General features: G+C 43.1%; 1 protein-coding gene across 3 annotated transcripts in view; it reads left to right on the forward strand.

Annotated features, from left to right (window-relative positions):
* The window catches only part of SCFD1 (sec1 family domain containing 1), a 248,396-nt gene that overhangs the window by 188,359 nt on the left and 35,543 nt on the right, over positions 1-24,494 (forward strand). For all 3 annotated transcript variants that reach the window (XM_033952477.1, XM_033952475.1, XM_033952476.1), the window contains exons 20-21: positions 8,932-8,985; positions 16,762-16,814. In XM_033952477.1, coding sequence (XP_033808368.1) covers positions 8,932-8,985; positions 16,762-16,814 — 107 coding nt within the window. The remainder of the gene's footprint in view (positions 1-8,931; positions 8,986-16,761; positions 16,815-24,494) is intronic.

Here is a 24,494-nt window from a genome sequence, read left to right on the forward strand (position 1 = left end):
TGAATGAAGTGAAGAAAGGTATTAGAGCCAAAAGAGAATCCTTCATAAAATGGAAGAAGGATATGATTGAAAATAATTGTAAATAACGCAAGGAATGGTATGCAAGGCGCTAATAAGAAAGATAAAGAGAGATCTTGAAAAGATTGCACTGGTTCAAAAACATACAATAAAAACTTTTTTAGGTATATTAAAAGCAAGAAGCTGGGAAGAGAATCGGTTGGACCACTAAATGACCGAGGCATAAAAGGGGCTCTCAGGGAAGACAAGGCCATAGTAGAGAGATTAAATAAATTTTTTGCTTTGATCTTCACCGAGGAAGATATGGGAGTTACTGATGCCAGAAATGGTATTCAATTCTGATGAATCGGAGAAACTCAAACAAATCTCTGTAACACTGGAAGATGTAATGGGTCAATTTGACAAATTGAACAGTAGCAAATTGCTTAGACTGGTTGGTATACATCCCAGAGTGCTGATAGAATTGAAAAATGAACTTACAGAGCTCTTAGTGATTTGTAATTTTTCAAATCCAGCATAGTACTGGAAGACTTGAGAGCGCCAATTTTTAAAAAGGGTTCCAGAAGTAATCTGGGAAATTATAGACTGGCGAGTCTGACATTGCTGCCGAGCAAAATGGTAGAGGCTATTATAAAGAATAAAATGATAGTACATATAAATAAGCATGGATAATGAGAGAAAGCCAACATAGGTTCAGTAAAGGGAAATCTTGCTTCACCAATCTATTGCACTTCTTTGAAGGAGTGAATGAACATGTTGATAAAAGTGAGCCGGTTGATATTATATATTTGGATTTTTAAAAGGCATTTGACAAAGTACCTCATGAAAGACTTCTGAGGAAATTAGAATCATGAGCATGAGGTGCCTGAGCCAGTCATGGTCTTAGGCCCCTCCCTGTGCATCACATGATGCACCAGTGCAGGGCCTAAGGCCTGCAGTGCACAGGAAGTGCAGGAGGTACCCCTCCTGCTCCCAACTAAAGGTATGGGAGGGGGAGGCTGATGGCAGGAGGAAGTGGGCATCCCTTCTGCCGGGTTTCTTCAGGGGCTGGGGGAGGTATTTGCTGGCAGGAGGGAGTGGGCATCCCTCATGCCGTTTAGGGGTTTTTTGTATTTTTTTCGGGGACCGATGGCAGGAGGGAGTGGGCATCCCTCCTATTGGGTTTTTTCGGGAGTGGGGTATTTGACAGCAGGAGGGAATGGACATCCCTCTTGCTGTTTTGTTTAGGGGGGGGAGCTGGGCCAATGGCAGGAGGGAGTGGGCATCCATCCTGCCTTTTTCTTGGGGGGTGGGCCGCGGGAGCCACGTTTGTCTCGGGGGGGGGGGGGGAGTGCTGTTGGCAAGAGTGTTTTTTTGTTTGTTTTTTTAATGGGCAGATATTTTGCTTGTGTAACACACACAAAATATCTGTGCCATTAAAAAGAAAAAAATCCCGACAGACCTGTCAGTAACACAGTTACTGACAGGTCTGCAGCAGTCGGGTTGTAGGATGCAGCAGACTGAAGCAGGATGTTGAGCTACCCAGTTTTCTGCACGGTTTGCCATGGGAGGCCTCTGGGAGGTGGTCTTATGTATGCACTCGATGCGAGGAACTGGAGGGCTTGAAGAAGCAAGTCAGACTCCTGGAGGGTAGAATACTGGAACTAGAAGCACTTCGAGCAGTGGAAGAGGAGGACAGAGAGGCAGACAACTTCAAGACAGTGAATGAGGACCTACTGGAGGACAACCACAAGGAAGACGAGTCCGGTGCAAGCCAACACCAGGATGAGGGAATATGGAAGTGCACAGAGGACACGGACCTACGGCTGGAGAGATGGTCATTCCCTGGGAACATGGACCTGAAGATAAAGAGGCAAGAGAAGATAGAGAGGACAGCAATCGTTAGGGGGGGACTCCATCATCAGACAAGTCGATAGCCACATAGCGGGAGGAAGATAGGATCGGCAGGTGACCTGCCTACCGGGAGCCAAGATGGAAGACATAGTGAGCTGCATCGACAGGATCATCGACAGCGTGGAAGAGGACGATACAGCAGTGGTGATCCGTGTGGGGACAAACGACGTGAGCAACAGGAACTACAGCAGGAAAGTTCTGAAGGCTGCTAGGAAAGAAGCTGAAGACCAGAACGCAGAGGGTAACGTTCTCAGAGATCCTGCCGGTACCCAGGACAGATGAGAAGAGACAGATGGAGCTGCAAGCAGTCAATGTGTGGATGCGACATTGGTGTGAGGATGAAGGATTCCACTTCATGCGCAACTGGATGACATTCTGGGGGAAGAGCAAGCTATTCAGGAAGGATGGACTCCACCTCAGCGGAGATGGAACGAGGCTACTTGCAAGCAACATCAGAGAAATTGAGAAGTTTTTAAACTAGGAAGAAGGGGAAAGCGGACAGTCGACCAAGAATCGATGGTTCGAGAACCGGTATACCCAGAAGAAGATAGCGGGGAAGACTCGCCGGATCATATGCAAGTCAGAAATCCTGATTGATCGAAAGGGACATGAGGGAAGGAAATGCAAGAAAGTAGCAGGCCGCAAACTCAAGTGTATGTACATGAACGCAAGGAGCCTAAGGAATAAGATGGGGGAATTGGAAGCTATGGCACAAAAAGATAACCTTGACATCAACGACATCATGGAAACATAGTGGAACGAGGAAAACATCTAGGACACTGTGCTACCGGGATACAAGCTATACCACAGAGACAGAGTAGGTCAAAAAGGTTGGGGTATTGCCCTATATGTCAAAGAGGGAATTGAGTATACTGGAGAGAACACGCCGGAAACAAAAAATAAGGTAGAGTCTCTATGGGTCAAAATTCCGGGAACAAATGGAACGGAAACAAAGATCAGCATCTACTACCGACCCCCAGGGCAGTCCAATGAAATTGATGGAGAAATGACAGGCGAGATTAAACGCAACTGCAAGGGAGGCAACGCAGTTATCATGGGTGACTTCAATTATCCGGGAATAGACTGGAACCTGGGCACCTCCGGTTACAGTAGGGAGACCAAGTTCCTGGATGCTGTAGGTGATTGCTTCCTGGAACAACTTGTCAAGGAAAATATGAGAGGAAATGCAATTCTGGACTTGATTCTAAATGGACTAAGGGAGTAGAAGGAACATTGGGAAGCAGTGATCACAATATGATCTGCTTCAACCTTGGCACGGGAGCAAAACATCGCTCTAGAAAGATGGCCACAGCACTGAACTTCCGAAAAGGGAATTACGAAGGGATGGGACTCATGGTGGGGAAGAAGATTAAGAAGAGGATAAGTACTGTAAAAACGCTAGAGCAAGCATGGTCCCTTTTTAAGGACACAGTCACCGAGGCACAAAATCTATATATACCCTGTATCAACAAGGGGTCCAAGAGGAAAAAGAACAAGGAACCAGCGTGACTCACTGTAGCGGTGAAGGAAGCGATCAGAGACAACAAGACTTCATTTAAGGAATGGAAAAGGTCAAAAACGGACGAAAACTGGAAAAAGCACAGCTTAAAAATGATAAATCCCTAGGACCGGATGTCATCCTTCTGAGGGTAATCAAGGAACTGAAAGAGACTATAGCTGAACTGCTTCAACTAATAGCCATCTGTCGATCAAATTAGGAAGAATTCCGGAACGATCTCAAGAAAGGTTCGAGGCGAGATCCGGAAAACTACAGACCGTTGAGTCTGAACTCGGTACCGGGAAAGATGATAGAGGCGCTGATAAAGGACCGATCACCTTGACGGACACAATCTGATGAGGACCAGGCAGCACGGCTTCAGCAAAGGAAGATCTTGCTTAACAAATTTGCTGCACTTCTTTGAGGGAGTAAACAGGCAGATAGACGAGGGTGACCTGGTCGACATTGTATATCTGAATTTTCAGAAGGCGTTTGACAAGGTTCCGCATGAATGACTACTTCGGAAATTGTGAGCCATGGAATCGAGGGTGTAATACTCACGTGGATTAAAAACTGGCTGGCGGATAGGAAACAGAGAGTGGGGGTAAATGGGCAATACTCGAACTGGAAAAGCGTCACGAGTGGAGTGCCGCAGGGTTTGGTGCTTGAACCCGTGCTCTTCAACAAATTTATAAATGACCTGGAAATTGGTTCGATAAGTGAGGTGATTAAATTTGCAGATGATACGAAGTTATTCAGAGTAGGAGGATTGCAAAGACCTGCAATGGGGCATAAACACGCTCGAGAAATGAGCTGCGACAAGGCAAATCAGGTTTAACATGGATAAGTATAAGGTGATGCATGTCAGTAACAAAAATCTTATAAAAGAATACAGGATATCCGATGCAGTACTTAGAAAGACCCCCCCTCCCCCCCAGTAAAGAGACTTGGGAGTACTGGTCGACAAGTCAATAAAGCCATTTGCACAATGCATGGCGGCGGCGATAAGGGCAAACAGAATGCTAGGAATGATTAAGAAGGGGATCATAAACAGATCGGAGAAAGTTATCATGCTGTTGTACCAGGCCATGGTACGCCCCCTCCTGGAATACTGCGTCCAGCACTGGTCGCCATACATGAAGAAGGTCATAGTACTACTCGAAAGGGTCCAGAGAAGAGCGACTAAAATGGTTAAAGGGCTGGAGGAGTTGCCGTACAGTGAAAGATTAGAGAAACTGGGCCTCTTCTCCCTTGAAAAGAGGAGACTGAGAGAGGACATGATCGAAACATTCAAGATAATGAAGGAAATAGACTTAGTAGATAAAGATAGGTTGTTCACCCTCTCCAAGGTAGAGAGAATAAGAGGGCACTCTAAAGTTAAAAGGGGATAGATTCCGTACAAACGTAAGGAGGTTCTTCTTCACCCAGAGAGTGGTAGAAAACTGGAACGCTCTTCTGGAGGCTGTTATAGGGGAAAACACCCTCCAGGGATTCAAGACAAAGTTAGACAAGTTCCTGCTGAACCAGAACGTAAGCAGGTAAGGCTAGTCTTAGTTAGGGCACTTGTCTTTGACCTAAGGGCCGCAGCGTGAGTGTACTGCTTTGCTCAATGGACCACTGGTCTGACCCAGCAGCAGCAATTCTTATGTTCTTATGAAAACCCTATTCAAAATTGCCAAACAATTGTTAGTGAATCAATTGTTTGGCTATTTTGCATGGAGTTTTACATATTTGCATGGGTGGATCAGAGAGGAGATTCATCAGACAGCAGTTTAAGTGAATTGGGTCAGGGAACACGAACAATCGCAAAACCAGTAAAACTGGTTTTGCGGCCATCGTACAGGATCTGTAAGTTTAGTGAATCTAGGCCTAAATGCTTTGTTGACAGTGATACTTTGAGCATTAGTCATAGGATACAGAACTGATCTAACCACATATTTGCACTAGCCTCCAAATAGCCTCTTCTGAACTAGTAAAGGGAGAAGAGAGAGGGAAAAGGCATAAGTTTGTTATCAATATAAATGTCCATCAGAAGAGCAAACTCATTTCTTTAACCTTATGTTCATCCACTGTGATACCAGTAATTTCTAGATAGTTATAGTATGGTCGCTAAAGTTTGTGTTGCTCCTTATATTTATGCTTAGATTTAGTAAATCTCAAATATTTGTTTACTATGCCTTATAGGATTTTCGTTTTTTGTTGAGATTTCAGTTTTGGTTTTCACAATTAATTGTTACTTCTGTAAAAACATGCAGGTAAAGGAATGATTTTTTTTCTTTTTCTTTTGAAGAAGTCTGAAACAAAAATGGCTTTGTAAGTTCTCACAGTTCCTTTTTGTTTGATGGTTGTATCACATACCTTCCTCACAAAAGTGGAGCATTTTCTCTTTCATTTCACACTAGTGTGATGTTGCCAATTTCTCATTCTTGGGTAGTGCTATTTTCTTAACCCTTATTTGAAATTTTAATGTTATACCTTGCATTTTACTTGGAACCTAAATTGTGTATGTGTGTGCACAGAATCCTAAAAAGAGCTTCCATCTCCTCAACTTCATGTAGAAAATTGAGATATTTATTCTGTTTCTCAGCTTTCTTTTGGCTTTATTTTTTTTTTAACCATCTGGAAATATTTTACTAACCTAATCCATATTAAAGGATTCTACGGCATAATGCAAGTTTTTAGCAAGTTATGCAAACTGTTCCAATTTTAATGTACTTAATTCATATGCATAAAAATATTTTTCTATTTCAAAACTTAGTTTGAACAACAGTACAGTCATAAAGCTAAATTTCCATTTCAGTAGTGAAAGAGTAGCACAGCAAGAGAAACAAACAGCAGCTGCAATGTCAGAAACAGCATTCTGAAAAAGAAAATCTGCTGTTGGATGGTATTTACATATTGGATGGTAATCAAATATTTCAGAAGGAGAAAGGAAAGAAACAAGAGTGAGTACGGTACTTAACCAACCTTGCTCACCCAAATTGCTAATATAGTCATAAAGAAGGTAAAAGAAAAGAAGAGCTTGTAACAAATTAACTAAGTCTACCCAGTATCTATCAAAAAAGTTTCTGGTATACCCTTTGCCAAAAATAAAGAGGAGTGAGCAGGGCTCCCCCACTGTTCTGATTTGCAGTGTTATATAAAGCTCTATCTCTTCCAAGGAAAAATTCTGTTCATGATTTAGCATAATTTGAAAGAGTCCAAACTTAAAAGATATTTTGTGTCCTCTGTTTGTTTACATCTACAGTATTTTCTATAGTTTAAGTGCTTTTGAAAAAGGTGTCTGGTACATTATTTTACTGTAGCAAATGATTCTTCTTTATATGCACTTTGTGTGGGATCCATGTTGGGTCTCAACTACCCATGTCCTTCCAGAATGATACTCCTTGCCGCTGTGCACTATGGATTTAGCATGCACAGTTTGCAGAATCCCAACTAAGGGCAGTTACACCTGTAACTGCTAATTAGAACCGATTAGTTCCACTTAACATCAATTGTAGTCAATAATTGGTTGACAGCACCTATTAGCATCAAGGCTACACCTTCCTTATTACGTCAATAAAATGAAAGTCATAAAAATAGACACAGTCTATAGTATAATGTCCATCTTGATATGAGTACAACTGAGTTTAGGTCACGCCTAGATTGTCCCAACAGGGATCCTGGTTTCGGCATCCGTAGATGCTGTCATCAGGGGATGAGTGGACACTAAATAAACAAAATTTAAAACAATAGTGAAATAGATGAGCATAGCAAAATAGGTAGAGCATATAAAATACATATAAATGAACAAAATACAAGCATAAAATGAAGCACGCAGTGTACATAAATGATTTTAAATATATGCAGAGTGTCAACCATATAAAACATGTTTGTATTCTGTAGTTGAAGGGCATGATCAGGTGGTGTTTGGAGGCATGTTTCCTCCTGGGAGCAGAGTAGGAAACTTTGACATGTATGGAGGAAGCTTAGTTAACATGTAGTCTGGTGCCATGTTGTGCAGGGATTTGTAAGCTAGCATCAAGCCCTTAAAGACTCACTGTTTGGTTATGGGTAGCCAGTGGGCTGATGATAGAACCTGGGAAGTAGTTGTGGGCATGAAGGTGCTTTAGAATTCTGATCACTGCATTTTGTACATGTTGGAGGTGTTGTATATTCTTTGCTGTGAAACCGTTGAGTAGGGCATTGCAGTGGTCAATGCAGGAGAGTATGAAGGCATAGAAAAGTTAGGCGAAGTCAAATGCTGAGATGTAGTTCCTTATTTTCTGGAGTTGTAGGTAGTAGAATGAGGAAGAGACTACCTGAGAGATATGGTTGGAAAGTGATAGTTTGTAGTCAGATAGTATCCCTAAGCTGTGTGCACTTGGGAGGGGCATAGGCAGGACCCCGCTTATGCACATAGAATACTGTAAGTAACCACCATTAATCAAGCATGAGTGCTCATATTTAAATGCTGGTATGTAGTTGCTGACTTAGTACACATTTAGGTGTTTATTTTTTGGCAGTCTATATGTTTTGAGATGATTATACACTGAACTCTGAAGCAGGAAACGATCAAGTTGTTATATAAACTCAGTTTATCTATCAGTGGATTTCCTGTGTTTTAGTATTGTTGTCCATGGCCAGCTATTTGTTCTTTGTTTTGGGCTAATGTGATTTTGTACCTGTTACAAATCAATGGAGTACATTAACTAATGAAGGAGGAGGGATTCAAAAGCTGGAGTGAATTCCTTCTGCATAGCTCACGAGCATGGGAATATTACCCGTCCATCCAGAATGACACACTTATCTACTAGAAAAGATATTAGCAGGGTAAGAATATAATCTCTCTTTTTTTTTTTTTTCTACATGTTAGGAGGGAGAGTGTAGCGCAGTGGTTAAAGCTACAGCCTCAGCACCCTGAGGTTGTGGGTTCAAACCCACGCTGCTCCTTGTGACCTTGGGCAAGTCACTTAATCCCCCCCATTGCCCCAGGTATGTTAGATAGAGTGTGAGCCCGCCGGGACAGAGAGGGAAAACTGCTCGAGTACCTGAATAAATGCATGTAAACCGTTCTGAGCTCCCCTGGGAGAACGGTATAGAAAATTGAATAAATAAATAAATAAATAAATAAATAAATAAATAAAGAGTTCCTCAACTTTTTTTTCTCTTTACCTGTGGCCACTGTGATGGACAGTGTTCCTATCTTTTGTGTTCATGTGCGAGGAAAAGAGATCTGTCATTCTTTTCCCTTCCCCTGGTTTTAAAAAGTTTATCATGTTATTTAATTGTGAAGGAAGTGAATGATGAATCTCAGCCCAGTCTCTTCCCTTCACTCTAAATCAAATATAGAAGACTACATATATGTTTAGTAATTAATAGTGTGGTTCTTTGGCTGTGGAAACCAAGTTTCAACAGCTTTATGTGAAAATGGCTCTTCGATGAGGAACTGTATAGATTTGTATAAAGTAGCAATGTTGTTTTTGCAAGAATCCTAGATAAGATAAATATTTTATATTAACATTAAAATATATTTTCTACAGAATCTTCCAGTTACTCGTATTTTGGACAGTCTTATAGAGATGAAATCCAACCCAGTAAGTATAAGAATATTTAAACAAATTTAGAGTTGTCGAGTGAGTGTGTGTATATATGTATATGTGTGTATTTATATATATATATATATATATATATATATATCCTATATAATAAAACGCTAGCCGCGCATGCACACTCAACTGCGTGCTTCCGTTTTCCCTGATCTGTGAGATGTAGGACCGTGGCCTTGCAGGAGTGCGCATGCGCGAGTCCCCAGCTTTACTTTCCAGCACCTACCACACGCCGCCAGTGCTGGACTTCCTGCTCTCCGTGTCGGCTCCTCTCACCAGCCGCACCAGCGTCTAAGAAGGCTTCCGACGCTGGTGGGATCGAGAGGAGCCGTGGTGACACATCGCGGGAAGGGAAGCCCAAAACACTCCAGCCGCGAAGGGATGCCGCGGTCCCGACTCAAAACCAGCTGATTCCAGCAGCGTGTGCAGCACTCTATACACGCTGCTTCGGGGCCTTTTACTGCCCTGATTTGCTCTGCCGTGTCTCTGATGATGTCATCAGGGACGTGCCAGAGTAAATCAAGGCAGTAAAAGGCCCCGAAGCAGCGTGTGTAGAGTGCTGTACACGCTGCTGGAATTGGCAGATGGTCGGACCGCGGGAAGGGAAGGGTGGGAACGGCAATGGACTAAGGGAGCAGTCAAGACCGAGGGATGGGAAAGGGGGGGTAAGGGAAATGCTGCTGCTGTACAGGGAAGTGGTATGGGGTGGGAGGGAATGCTTGTGCTGCGGTGGCTGCTGCACAGAGAAGGTGGGGATCTAAATGCTGATGTACAGGGAAGTAGTGGTGGGGAGGGAATGCTACTGCACAGAGACATGGAGGGGGAGGGAATGCTGCTGTGGCTGTTGCACAGGGAAGTGTGGGGGGGAGAGAGACAGATGGATAGAAAGAAAACCAGACAGCGAGAGGAAGGCAGACAGAAAGAAAAGAAGAAAGGCACAGGGGCAGAGAGAGACACAGAAAGACAGACAGACAAAGGGGGCCAGGGAGGGAGACAGACAAAAAGAAAAACAGCGGGAGGGAGAGAGACACAGAAATAAAGACAGACAGACATATATTCTAGCACCCGTTAATGTAAAGGGCTAAAATACTAGTATATATATATATATATATATATATATATATAGTTACTAGCCACATAGATAAACTAAGGGCTCCTTTTTATTAAGGTGTGCTAGCGTTTTTAGCGCACGCAGGATATTACCGTGCCCTATGCAGCTAGAACTAATGCCAGCTCAATGCTGGTGTTAGCGTCTAGCATATGCGGCAATGTAGCGCACGCTATTCTGTGCATTAATGCCCTAATGCAGCTTCGTAAAAGGAGCCCTAAATGTTAGCCTAATGTTCAACACATAAATACTGTTCTTATAAAATTAGCCCTATAAGACATACCTGTTGAATTTTATTTAAACTTTCTTCTGCAATTTATGTTAATGACTAAACCAAATAATGATCTTGGAGATTTAACAGGTTTCTTATTAAAAGGAATGCTTTTGAAAAGGCCAAAATTTAATGAAGTGCACATTACTTATGATCAATCCTGATGGCTCAAATTGTCTGTCCTGGAATTCCTGGTTCAAGAGCTAGTTTTAGTGTATTTATGGTGGTGTCCCGTTTCATCACAGATGCCAGCTCCAGGGCAGATGGTTATGCACACAGCTCAACAACTTTCAAATGGGAGAAAGAACAATGTTGTACAATTAGAGGTGATTAATTGAGTGTAAAACAGAGAAAGTGATTTCTCTAAAGGCAAGCAAAATAACTAGGCATATGTGTAGGTAATGTCCTCCAAGAACTCCAATATGTAGCAGAGTCCTATGATGCATGTAAGAATTCCTGCATAGCTGTTTTCTTACTGGGCTTCCTTCTCTTGGTTTATAAAGACGCTGAATACACTCTTGATTATACACTATCAATACAAGAGCTGGACATCTGCTCTGCCTAGATGTGAAAATTCACTATCTAAAAACATATGAATCAGAAGACTGTCAGCCTAGCATTGCTAGCAATCAGCATTTTCGGTTGGCCTAACCAATGTCAGCAGAGGCCTATGAGACATTATATCAATCTGACTCTGAAATGTTGATGCAGATAGACCCTAAATGCTCCTGCACAGAATTCATATACATTAAGCATCCAGCCAGACTGGATTGTTTATCAAGAAGATATGCTAGTTAAATGGGACAAAGAAGCCAGAGACTAATCAAATCTACCATTCCTGCAAGTGTCACATCTTCCTTATAAATTAAACTAACCATTGTTTCAGTTTACAAATTATAAACAGAAAGATACGGAACGTACAATAGTTTCTATTTTTAGAATAAGATTTCAACCTATAAAAGCCTCTTCTCTGCAACCCCCCTCTCTCGCTCTCTGGAACCTGAAGCCTGAACCGTCAAACCATCTCTTCTCTCTGGAACCTAGATTACTCCTTCTCCCTGAAGCCTGGACCAACCCCTCCCCCTTCCATTTCTCTTTCCTCTTGACTCTGAAATGCAGGTAAACTGTCCTCTCTCTCTCTCTCACAAACACAGTCTCTGAATCCACTCTGTATTTGTAAAGCTTATTTCTATTTCTTTCGGTATATCTGTAACTCAGTATTCTTGATGTATCTTTCTAAAAATTGTCATTATGTAATATTAAGCCTATTTCTACATAATATATTCTTTATGCAATCACTTCTGGCTGTCCTTGTTACTTGATTTCACTTCCCACGGAATCTTCTATGAGGGTATCGAACCTGGGACCAGGCAGAGTGTAAGGCTGCCTTATTATATCATTGGGGCTTGTTTGCTTCAATATTATCCCTCCAAAACTTTACATTATCCCAGGACAAGCAGGCAGCATATTCTCAACATATGGGTGACGTCACCGACGGAGCCCCACAGCGGACAGCCTCGAAAGCAAACTTGCTTGAAGATCTTTGAGCTTTCGAGTGCTGCACCTCACATGTGCGCGTGCCTTCCCGCCCGAACTAGGGGGCGTGTCTCTTGTGAGGATCCTCAGTTCGTTATTTTCCGCGGAGCCAAGAAGACATTTTTTCTTCAGTTCTGCAGCAAAACTTGACTTCTAGTCACCGCGGCTGTTTCTTTTCTTTTTAAAAGTTCGGTCGCTTTGTGTGTTTTTTTCTTTTTTCTTTTCTTTTCTATAAAAAAAATAAAATAATAATTTGTTTTTATTTTTTTCCGTCTCCTTTCGTCTGGTCGGTGAGCCTTGGGCCTAGGCCCAACCGCTCACTTCGTTCGACATGGACTTTATTTTTTCTATGTCCCGACCTCTTACCGGGTTCAAGCGCTGTCGTCAGTGTAATCGTGTGATTTCTGTCACCGATCCTCACTATCGTTGTTTACAGTGTTTGGGTTCGGTCCATTCACCGGAAGATTGTCACCGTTGTTTCACCCTCACACTTCGAGCTTTTCATCGGAGGTTTGCCCAGTTTCGTCAACTTTTTGGTGATATGGAGCAACCTTCGGATTCGACCCCCGGCGGCGGCCCCGGTCCCGAAGGCCTCGACTCCGACGTCGATTGGTGTTCCGGTCTCGAAGGCCTCGACTTGGCTTCGGCTGGAGCTTCGGTCTCAAAGGCCTCGACCGTGACTTCCACTCCTGCACCGACTTCGACGCCCTTGAAGGTCTTGACAGGGGATTCCAGGCATCCACCATCCTCTCTGAGAAAAAGGTTCTTCCAGATGTTACTCCTAAATCAACCCATCCCCCCTTCTCGCAACCTCAATTCATGTTCTTTATTTCTACCCTTTCCCTATTTCTAGAAAAAATATGTGTTTATATTAATACCTTTTCTGTTACATCCACTCCAGATTCTGTAAGATAGGTATTCAATCCAAACCCGCGAACTGGGTCTTGCTGAAGTTACACTCAAAGCTTTATGCATCTACCACACAGCAGTGGAGTATAGTGCCCCCTTCAGTTTTTATTTTCTTCTGAAAGCAAACTGTGCAGAGCTATTTCTAATTTAATCTGATTTATTTTTCTATCTTTTTTCAATGTAATCATGGGGTTTTTGTCTGTGGCTTCAGAGCCCTTAGACTCCTTATTTAGGGGAGCCAGACTATAGCTTCACAGGGCAAGGCTTTAGGTGAATCTGTGGGGCCAGCATGCTGTGTGGGTCCATTCCCCTGGAGGCAAGCTTGCCTTCTGATATTCTCAGAGGCTTAAGTACAGTATGTGGGTGCCCTGAGTAAGATCCTGTGGGTATGTGGGCTGCCTATTTCTCGCCCCCGCCGTTCTTCCACTTCACAAATATCCCCTCCACTATTGAAAATATTGAATAAGCCAAATTACTACAGAATGCTACACAAATAAATCATGCTAACAATATTGCAGTGACACATGACAAGGATAGTGTTAGAGGAGTGGAGTGCAACTAGGGCAACTGTCCCCTGGTCAGAGAGAGCCCTAAGCCAGCTGGAAGCTAAAGATGCATGGCCTGGGCTTTGCGATCCCCAGTTATATCTAACATCAACTCTAGCAGGATACATATTTCAAATCTGATGTATTCTAATCATAAAATAGAAAATCTTTTTTTTTTTCTACCTTTTGTTGTCTCATTTTATTCTTCAAATCATGGTCTCTGTTTTCTTTTGTCTTCTCTTAACTCACTTGCCAGGATCTCCTGACCATTTGACATTTCTTCTCTCTGCATTCTTATCATCTGTCTTTTATCACTTATGTATTGTTCCCCATGTTCATTCCCTTCTCTGTCTCCTATACATCCCTTTCTAGTATTTCCCCTGTGCCCATCTCCCTGCCTTTATCATCTCACTATTCTATGATCCCCTCCTCCTGTGTACAGTATCATTCCTCTATGTCCTTATGCCCCTGTCCAGCATCTTCTTTCTGCGTTCTTATTTTCCCCATGTCTAGCCATCTTCTCTCTGTGTCCATATATCCTCCCATGTCTGGCATTACCCCTCTGTGTCCATATACCACATCTATATAGCATTCCCCTTTTTGTCCCTGTTCCTATGCTGACATCCATGCCCACATCTCTCCTCATTTTGTGTATCTTCATGTCTAGCTTCTTCCCTCTCTAACTCCCTCTCACTCTCTTTTTCCTCCGTCCCTCTGCTATGTTAAATATTTCACTCACTCTGCCTTCATCCCCTTTAGTTCAGCTTTTCTCTTTTCCTCTCTGCAAGTCGTGCACCTCTCTCCCTTCCCTCTAGCCCCCTACCCATGGGTCCAACACCTCTATCCCCTCCCTTCAGTGCTCAGGTGTGAGTCTGGCATCTCTCCCTTCCCTCCAGCTCCACTCCACCCACCATATGGGCCCAGCACTTTCCCTTCCCAATCCCCAGACCAGATCAACAACTGTCTCCCTTCAGCTCCAGCAGTCCAAGCAACCGCCTCCCCCCTTAGCAGTCCCCCCCCCTCACGAGTCCAGCAGTTCACCTCCCTACCTATCGTGGGTCCAACAGCCCCCCTCCTTTGCTCCCAGTTTCACCGGAAGTTACATCGGAAGAAGGTCCCAGAGCAGCCCTGCATGTGATATTACTTCTTTTTGCATGAAGATTCTAAGAGGCTGGTAGGCCCACCCCAGGAGGCAAAGGGGCTGACACAGGGGAGTTGCAGGTTTCTTTGTTGGGAGGTTTTCTGCTTTTGACCCCGATTGGGAGTGAGTGAGGGAGGGTTTTTGATCTTTAAACAAGATGTAAAATAAGACAATGAGAATCTGAGTAAATACATAATGCAGTCTTTAAATTATTATGTCGTTTATTTAAGCTAAAAAGGGATGCTTTTAATAAAGCTTAGCACACGCTAACAGCATGCACTAAATGCAATGCATCCTATTTTATACCTATGGACTACATGACAATGCACACCTAATGTCCATTGGCCTGTATTAAGATTTAGTAAAAAGACTAAAGTTATCCGACACTCATATCATCCATGTGTAAAAGTAACTGACCACTAATCTTTAAGAACTCATTTTACCACTTTTAGCTTGTGTTAGTGAACATAGAGCCAGATTCTCAAAACTCACTGGTTAAATCTGGCAGGTCGATGTAGTGGCCATAGTGGGAGCGATTTTTCTTTTACTGGTGATTCTCAGCATAATTGTGTGCAAATTATATGCATGCTATTTGGTAAAGGAGGGAAGAACTATGCCTGAAGCTTGCTCAGAAGAGTAATCGCTAGGTCCTGTCAAGGCTGCTCTCTGTGCCCTGATCAGCTGAGCTGCAGGTCTCCCCAAGTCCTGCCAGCTCAGCTGATTGGCTGGCAGGGACAGGAGCAGAAGGAAAAGTCCCCCCCTCCTGCCAACACCCCCTTGCCTGCTGCTGCCCAGTCCCTCCCCCCACACCCTGTACAAAATCGGCAGGAGAGATACCCACTCCCTTCTGCTTTGGTTACCGCTGCCTGGACCGCCTCCCTCCCTCCGGTGCCTTGAAAGGAGGGATGCTCACTCGTTCCTGCCTCACACCTCCCCTCCACTCCACTCTCTCCTGCCTAGGTCACCGCTGTCTGGGACCCACCCAGACCCCTCCATACACCCCGTGCCTTGGCAGGAGGGAGGCCCACACCCCCATCCTTAAACTTGAAGGACGGCAAGAGGGAAGCCCGCTCCCTCCGACTGACAGACCTGCCTCTTCAAAGGCTTTACCCGTTTCTAGTGCATCCTGAGGGCACTAGGAGGGGACTAAGGCCCTGATTGGCTCAGGAACCTAAGGCCCCTCCCTATTCCAGGATGCACCAGGCAGGGACCTAAAGCTCTGATTGGCTCTGGTTGTAAGGCCCATCCTAATGTATCCCAGGATGTACTAAGAAGGGGAAGACCCTCTATTTTAAAGAGGCTGGCCAGAGGGAGTGGGCATCGCTCCTGCTGTCCTTTAACTTAAAGGTACTGGGGGGAACCCTGGCGGCTTGCCGGCAGGAGGGAATGAGCATTCTTCCTGCCAAATTTTTTTTTAAAGCACTGGGGATGGGAGGGCATCGAACTACCCAGGGGAGGGTCAGTGGAAGGAAGGGAGTAATTGGGGGGTGTCCTTTTTTTTTAATTTGTGGCCAGGAGGGGATTTTTTTGTGGTAGGGTCTAAACTATCAAACCTTACTTTCCTGTCAGTGACTGAGCCAATCAGCACTCAGGCACTGACAGGAAAGTAAGGCTACAACAGCTTAGACCCTGCCAGAAAAGTTTGCCCGTAAAAAGTGGGCAAAAAGTTTAGAGAATCTTTCGGAGTGCTCATTTTAATATTATTGACCTCATTATAGTACATTTGCATAATATAATCAGAAGCTGCTAGGAAGCACAGAAAAGACCACAGTGAGCCATTCTGAGAATCGGCTGATAACATACTTGGACACTAAACTAGCTTGGACTGGTTTAGTGTCCATCGTTAAATGCATGGTAAGATTTGAGAATCTAGCCCATAGTCATTAGCCTGGTTCTTCCTTCTATGTTCCAGATGAAGATGATGCCATGTATGGAGGTCATAGATTTTTAAGGTATAAAAATAATGAGACAGATGTGAATGATCATAAGTATGTGGTTTACCCCATTTTGATATACTTGCTAGGTGCATGGGATATCTAGTAATTCTTTTTCAACATAAGGTTCAATTTTTTTTATTTGCCTAAATGGTTAAAAGTATTTCAAAGATAAATTTTCTAAGTCACAAATTTAGATGAATCAAATTCATCATGGTATTCCTACTGTAATGTGTTGCCCAAAAAGTAATCTCCAGTTTGACATTTGCTTTAACTCATGATATTCATTTTCTGTTTTTTGTTGTTTTTTTTTTAAATAGGAGACAGATGATTATCGATATTTTGACCCAAAGATGTTGCGTGGCAATGACAGGTAAGTTAATAATTTATTTGCCTTCTGTCTATTTCTGAGAATTCTAGAAAAATTTAAGTATTCTAGAACTCATAAAGCCTCTTACTTGAGAATTCTGGATATTTTTCTAGCTTAGACTGTAGCAGAGTACCACAAGATATAGGGGTTCAGATTAGAGAATGACACTGGGACAAATTTTTACCATCCCCACAGGATCTATCTCAGTCCCTGTCCCATCCCCATGAGTTCCATCCCTGTCCCTGCCCCATTCCTGCAAGCTCTGTCCTCATCTGCTCAAGCCTCAAACACTTATGATAAGAAGCACAGGATAAGAAAATGAAGACAAAAAAAATACCAGGACTTAAATTGCATGTGTACTAATGCAAGGAGCCTAAGAAATAAAATGGTAGAATTAGAAGTCATGGCCACCAAAAAAGAGAACCTGAACATCACTGGGGCCTCTGAAACATGGTGGAATGAAGAAAACAAATGGGACATAGCACTGAAGAGGTACAAACTCTATCGCAAAGACAGGTCAGGTCAGAAAGGAGGAGGAATAGCCCTATACATAAAGGACAACATACACTCGACCAGAGTGGACACAGCAGTGATGACCAACAAATTGGAATCACTATGGGTTAAAATACCGGGAAGGAAAGGGCCCGAGATAAAGATGGGCCTGTACTGTCGTCCATCTGGGCAAACCGAAGCAAATGACGAAAACATGAAAGCCGAGATGAAGCGAGAATGCAAAAGCTGTAACACGATTGTTATGGGAGACTTCAACTATCTTGGAATAGACTGGAGTCTTGGAAACTCACTAGGGAGACCGGATTCCTGGAGGCTATACAGGACTGCTTCATGGAGCAGCTTATCAGAGAACCGACGAGAGGGAATGCCACTCTAGATCTAATCCTTAATGGGCTAAGAGGATCTGCAAAGGAAGTGGAAGTAGTGGAACCGTTGGGAAACAGCGATCACAATATGATCAAGTTCAAAGTTGAAGTAGGAATATCTAAGGGAAAGAGAACCACAGCGACAACTTTTAATTTCAAGAAAGGAAACTACGAAGCGATAAGAGTAATGGTAAGGAAGAAACTTAGGAACAGCTCAAAGAAATTGCAAACTGTAGAGCAAGCCTGGTCTTTATTCAAGGACATGGTGAGTGAGGCGCAAAATCTATATATCCCCAGATTTAGAAAAGGATGCAAAAAGAGCCGAACAAAAGACCCGGCGTGGATAACTAAAGAAGTGAAGAAAGCGATAGGAGATAAGAAAAATTCATTCCGGAAATGGAAAAAGAACAAAACCGGGGAGAACTGGAAAGAGCACAGGAAGCATCAAAAAGAATGTCACCACGTGGTTAGAAGAGCAAAAAGAGAATATGAAGAGAGGCTAGCCAGGGAAGCATGAAATTTCTAACCGTTCTTCAGATATGTTAAAGGGAAGCAGCCAGCAAGGGAGGAGGTGGGACCGCTGGATGAAGGAGATAGGAAAGGAGTGGTGATGGAGGAAAAAGAAGTGGCGGATAGACTAAACATGTTCTTTTCATCAGTATTTACAAAAGAGGACATATCAAACGTGCCGGAACCTGAAAAAATCTTCAAAGGAAATTAAGCAAAAAAATTAACATCCATGGAGGTAAGCCTTGAAGATGTACATAAACAGATAAATTAAAAACTGACAAATCTCCAGGCCCGGACAGAATCCCGGAGGATTGGAAGATAGCTAATATTACGCCCATCTTTAAAAAAGGATCGAGAGGTGACCCGGGGAACTACAGACCGGTAAGTCTGACTTCGGTTCCGGGGAAGATGGCGGAAGTGCTGATAAAAGACAGCATCAATGAGCATCTAGAAAGGAATAAACTGATGAAAACAAGCCAACTTGGCTTCTGCAAGGGAAGGTTGTGCCTAACAAACTTATTGCACTTCTTCGAAGGAATTAACAAACAAATGGACAAAGGGGACCCCATAGACATCGTATACTTAGATTTCCAAAAAGCCTTTGACAAGGTACCCTATGAACGTCTACTACGGAAACTGAAGAACCATGGGGTGGAAGGAGACGTACATAGATGGATCAAAAATTGGTTGGCGGATTGGAAGCAAAGGGTAGGAGTGAAGGGCCACTACTCTGATGGAGGAGGGTCACGAGTGGTGTTCCGCAGGGATCAGTACTCGGACCGCTGCTGTTCAATGTATTTATAAATGATCTAGAAACAGAGACGAAGTGCGAAGTAATAAAATTCACAGACGACACCAAACTATTTAGTGGAGTTGAGACTAAAGGGGACTGTAAGGATTTACAAAGAGACCTGAACAAACTAGAAGAGTGGGTGACGACATAATAATAATAATAATTTATTTCTTATATACCGCTATACCGTGAAGTTCAAAGCGGTTTACAGTAAAGATACATTTTTACAGTGCATGGGATACAAACGGTTTACAATAAAGACATATTTTGTCAGTACATGGGATACAAGTGGTTTACAATAGAGATACATTTTGTCAGGACGTGACGTGTTATGCAAGGGGAGAGAGGGTAAGAGTTAGTCTCAAATCTAGAATTGGGGAGGCGAGATAGAGAGGAGTGCCATAGCGAGGAACAGGAGGTTGGGCATTTAGAATTTGTTAAACAATCGAGTTTTCAGGGATTTTCTAAAGCCTGCGTATGTAGTGGCCTCAAGTATGGGTTTTCCAAGCCAAGTGTTCAGCCTAGCTGCCTGGAAGGATAACATTCTATCTAAAAACTTTTTGTATTGGTAAGATTTCAGGGAGGGGTAATTAAATAAGTTTGTTCTGCGAGTGCTCTTGTTGGAACCGTTGAGAAAGAACTGGGAGATTAGGTAAGTTGGAAGCATCCCAAAGAGAGCTTTGTAACAAATACATGCAAACTTGAAGATGATTCTGGATTCTACGGGTAACCAGTGGAGTTTCTGATAGTAAGGGGTAATGTGTTCCCATTTTTTTAAACCGTGGATTAGTCGGATCGCGGTGTTCTGAATTAATCTCAGTTTGTTTAGGTTCTTTTTATAAGCACCTAGGTATATGATATTACAGTAATCTAGAGTGCTTAAGATGGATGCTTGTACTAGTAAGCGGAAAGACTTTTCGTCGAAGAATTTTTTAATAGTGCGAAGTTTCCATAGAACCGAAATACTTTTTTAAACAATAGGTTTGTGTGGTTTTCCAGGGTTAGGTGTTTGTCGAGGGTTACCCCCAGTATCTTTATGGTTTGGTCAATTTTGTATTCTCGACTCTGTAAGTGAATAGTATTTTCTTTTATCTTTTCATTGGGGGATGCCAGGAAAAATCTGTTTTTTTCTGTGTTGAGTTTCAGTTTGAAGGCCATCATCCAGCGCTCTATCTGATTTAGGGTGTTGGTTAAGGAGTTGATGTATTGTGACGTTAGGGAGGTTAGAGGGATCACTACAGTAATGTCGTCTGCGTAAATGTAGAAGATGAGCCCTAGGCTTTGTAGCAGGTTTCCTAATGAACTTTGGTAGATATTAAAGAGGGTTGGGGATAGGGAGGAACCCTGGGGTAATCCGCAGTTGTTATTCCAGTTATGGGAAAGTTTGTCATCTTTGAATACCTGGTAGGATCTGTTCCTGAGGAATCCCTGGAACCAATTGTGAGTGTTTCCTGTGATGTCTATGATTTCTAGGCAGTTGAAAAAGATGGTGTGATCTACTAGATCAAAGGCGCTACTTAGGTCCAGTTGCAGGATCATGGCGCTGGTACCTTGGGTGAAGAGGGAGTGTAAGTGGTTTAGTAGCGAGGCCATGATTGTTTCTGTGCTGTGACCAGGTCTTAAGCCTGACTGGTTGTTGTGCAGAATGTTGAATTTGTCTAGATATGAGTTTAATTCAGCGTTTACCATCCCTTCCATTATTTTAACCGCGAGAGGGATGTTAGCTATAGGTCTGAAATTGTTTAAGTTGTTGGATGGTTCTTTGTTGTTCTTTTTAATGGGTGTAATTACAATTTGACCTAAGTTTTTTGGGAACATTCCTGTGGTTAGTTGTAGGTTGACCCAGGTGAGTAGTCTGGCTTTGAAGATGATTGGGGCTGCTTTCATTACATCTGGGAGGCAAGTTTCCAATCTGCAGTATGATTTGACGTATTTGTTGTAGAACTTGTTAAATATTTGCCAATCGGTCTCACTAAAGTTGGACCAGCTCATGTCTGCTTTGGAGGCAACTAGGTCATGTGGAATGGAGTAGTCCCAGTGGGAGTCTGTGGAATCTGTTAGAGAGTGTCGTAAATTATTTACTTTCATGTTGAAGAAGTCTGCCAGGTTGTCGGCTGTCACTGTGGAATCTTCTGTTGGGTTTGTGTGAGATTGAGTGTCATATAAGTCATGGACCAGTCTGAAGAGTTTGCTGCTGTTTATAGAGGTGTTACCAATTATGTTGGCATAGAAGGTTCTTTTCTTTTCTTTGGTTGAGTTTTTATAGTTTTTCAGCTTTTGGTGCCAGGCATTTCTAGTCTCTGGGGTTCCTAGTTTTGACCATTTTCTTTCTAACTTTCTTAATTCTCTCTTTATCTCTAGGAGCTCTAGGTCAAACCAGCCTGCTAGGTATCTAGGTCTCTTCCTTCTTTTTTTCAGTGGGGCTATTTTGTTTAGTATGCGGGTGTTGGTTTTGATCCAGGAGCACATAAATTGATTATTTTCTTCGTCTTGATTCTGAGTAATGTCATAGTGCGACCAGAATTCTGTGGGGGTTAATCTTGCCTCTACTGGTGTGGAGTAGTGTGGATTTGTTCTTATCTTTCGTTGTGGTTGAAGAAGTCTTCAATTGCCAATCTAATTCGAAGTTGCATATGAAGTTTAATGTAGAAAAATGTAAAGTCCTGCATGTAGGAAACAGAAACCCGAAGTACAGTTATACAATGGGAGGGCTGGTAATGGGTGAAAGTACCCTAGAAAAGGACTTGGGGATATAGTGGACAAGACAATGAAGCCGTTGGCACAGTGCGCAGCGGCCTCTAAGAAAGCGAATAGAATGCTAGGTATTATCAAGAAAGGTATTACAACCAGAATGAAATAAGTTATCCTGCCGTTGTATAGGGCGATGGTGCGCCCGCATCTGGAGTACTGCGTCCAATATTTGTCGCCGTACCTTAAGAAGGATATAGTGATACTCGAGGGGGGTTCAGAAAAGAGCGACGCGATTGATAAAAGGTATGGAAAACCTTTCATATGCTGAAAGATTAGAGAAACTGGGGTTCTTTTCCCTGGAAAAGCGGAGGCTTAGAGGGGACATGATAGAGACTTACAAGATCATGAAGGTCATAAAGAAAGTGGAGAGGGACAGATTCTTCAAACTTTCGAAAACTACAAGAACGTGAGGGCATTCGTAAAAATTAAGAGGGGACAGATTCAGAACCAATGCTAGGAAGTTCTTCTTAACCCAAAGGGTGGTGGACACCTAGAATGCGCTTCCAGAGGGTGTGATAGGACAGAGTACAGTATTGGGGTTCAAGAAAGAATTAGATAATTTCCTGAAGGAAAAGGGGATAGAAGGGTATAGATAGAGGATAACTATACAGGTCCTGGACCTGTATGGGCCGCCGCGTTAGCGGACTGCTGGGCATGATGGACCTCTGGTCTGACCCAGCAGAGGCTCTGCTTATGTTCTTATGTATTTGAGGCTTGTGCAGATGAGGGCCGAGCTTGCAGGGAAGGGACAGGGTTAGAGCTCGTGGAGATGGGATGGAAAGAGGTCCCATGAGGATGGGGACAAATTTATCCCCAAGTCCTTCTTTCACACACTCCTATGGGACAGATCAGACCTGAGTGTTGAAAATTAAGAACATAAAGATTAATTTTTCACATCATATTCCGTCTCCTAGAGAAGAATATGGCAGCAAAATGCTCATCCATGCTTCAGAAGGCTGCAGCAGAATAACTGCTCTTCCCCAATTTTTTATTTTTTTATAATTTTTTTTATTTTTGCTGTAAGGAGGGAGAAGATTGCAGCAGGAACTGGGGAAGCTGAATTTTTATGTAACTCGGATCATGTGAGAATCTGTATGTATTTGTTCTCGTGTACAGTACACCGTGTATAAAAACATCAAACATTAAAGAAACAGTCCTCAAAGTAAAGTGCTGTAGTTTAAATAGAAAGAAAAGATAGGAGTTTCACTTACCCTGGTCCTGAGATTTGCCTTCCTTCTCCTCCTCCTTAGTTGTGTGCCTCCAGACCAGGCCTTTTTACTTCACTGCTTCCCTATACCTCTACACTAGCACCAGGCCTTTTCTCTTCTCCTCTACTGCTCCCCTGTGCCTCCACACCAGGACCAGGCCTTTCTTCTTCTACACTACTTGAGCCAATCGGGGCCTTAGGCTCCTCCCTCTGTATTCCAGGATACTGATGGACAAGCCCAAGGCCCTGATACTTTACTACATTTGGAGGGGCTTTAGCATCTGAGCCAGTCAGGGCCTTAGACCCCTTTCTGTGCATCACATGATGCACCGGGGAAGGGAAGGCCTGCCATTTTGGAATGGCGGGTCTCAGAGCAGATGGGACTGCATCCCTCCTGCTCCCAACCTGTGAAAAATGTACTGAGTGTGTTCAAGGGAGCATCCTGTGGAAGGAGAGAGTGGGCATCCCTCCTGCCTTTTTGTGTGGGATGGGCTGTCTGGTGTGGGAGGGGGCCTCTTTTAGCAGGTGGGAGTGGGCATCACTCCCATTTTTTATTGCGTGGGGGGGAGGTCGTGATGGCAAGAGGGAGAGGGCATCCCTCCTGCCATTTTTTCTCACATGGGGGATGGGGGGTCGGCTTGGCAGGAGGGAGTGGGCATCCCTCCTGCTGTTTTTGCTGCCGCCGATGGGGGGTCGGTTTCTTGTGCTGGTTCAGCGTGGGGGGTACCCTATTTTTTTAATGGGGTACATAATATGCATGTTAGTTCATCAATCGCTTGGCTAGTTTGTATAGGGTTTTAGCTAATTTGCAAGGCTGGGTCAGAAAATGGGCGATCGAGGCAAAAAACACATGGTGAGCTGTTTTGTGCATTGGGTCAGCAAATGTGATTGTTCCTAAAGCAATCAAAACTGGTTTAGCGATGATCACTGACTTTAGTGCATCTGGGCTACACTGATCGCTAAGGTATCAATTTCCAGAGGAGTGAAAGAGAAAGTTGCAGTAGCCAGAACTAGGAAGAGACTGCCAGTACCAATAGAACAACAAGCCTTTGTGAAGCTTCTTGACAATCTGAATCTCTTTCCAGAAGTTAATAGTAGAACAGAGGTCTCACCTCCGTTATTTTTCCTATTCTAGACACCTAAGATTGGGTGTTCAGCTGGGATAGTGTCTGCCTTGGGCACAATTGTCTGAAAGAAACCCTTTACATTTATTTAAAAGATTTGATATACCATTTCTGATCACCAGTCACAGCAGTTCACAATAAAACGAGCAACTAAGTACACAAAGAATTAGAACTCCAATAAAAATAAGAAAAGACACAATCAAACCTAAATTAACTAATACATTGCGTTAAATTAATTACATTGTAAACTAATACATTGCGTTAAATTAATTACATTATAAAACTGGAGGTTGCATTGATACACAGGCTGATCCAGCATTACACATAGGAGGGACATAAAAGAAAGCTGAAAAAAACGAGTCTTCAAAAGGACTTCAAGTTTAGTCAGGGAAAGTTCAAACTGAATAAGGGGAGGAATAT

Source organism: Geotrypetes seraphini, chromosome 7 (assembly GCF_902459505.1).
Source record: "Geotrypetes seraphini chromosome 7, aGeoSer1.1, whole genome shotgun sequence".
NCBI lineage: Eukaryota > Metazoa > Chordata > Amphibia > Gymnophiona > Dermophiidae > Geotrypetes > Geotrypetes seraphini.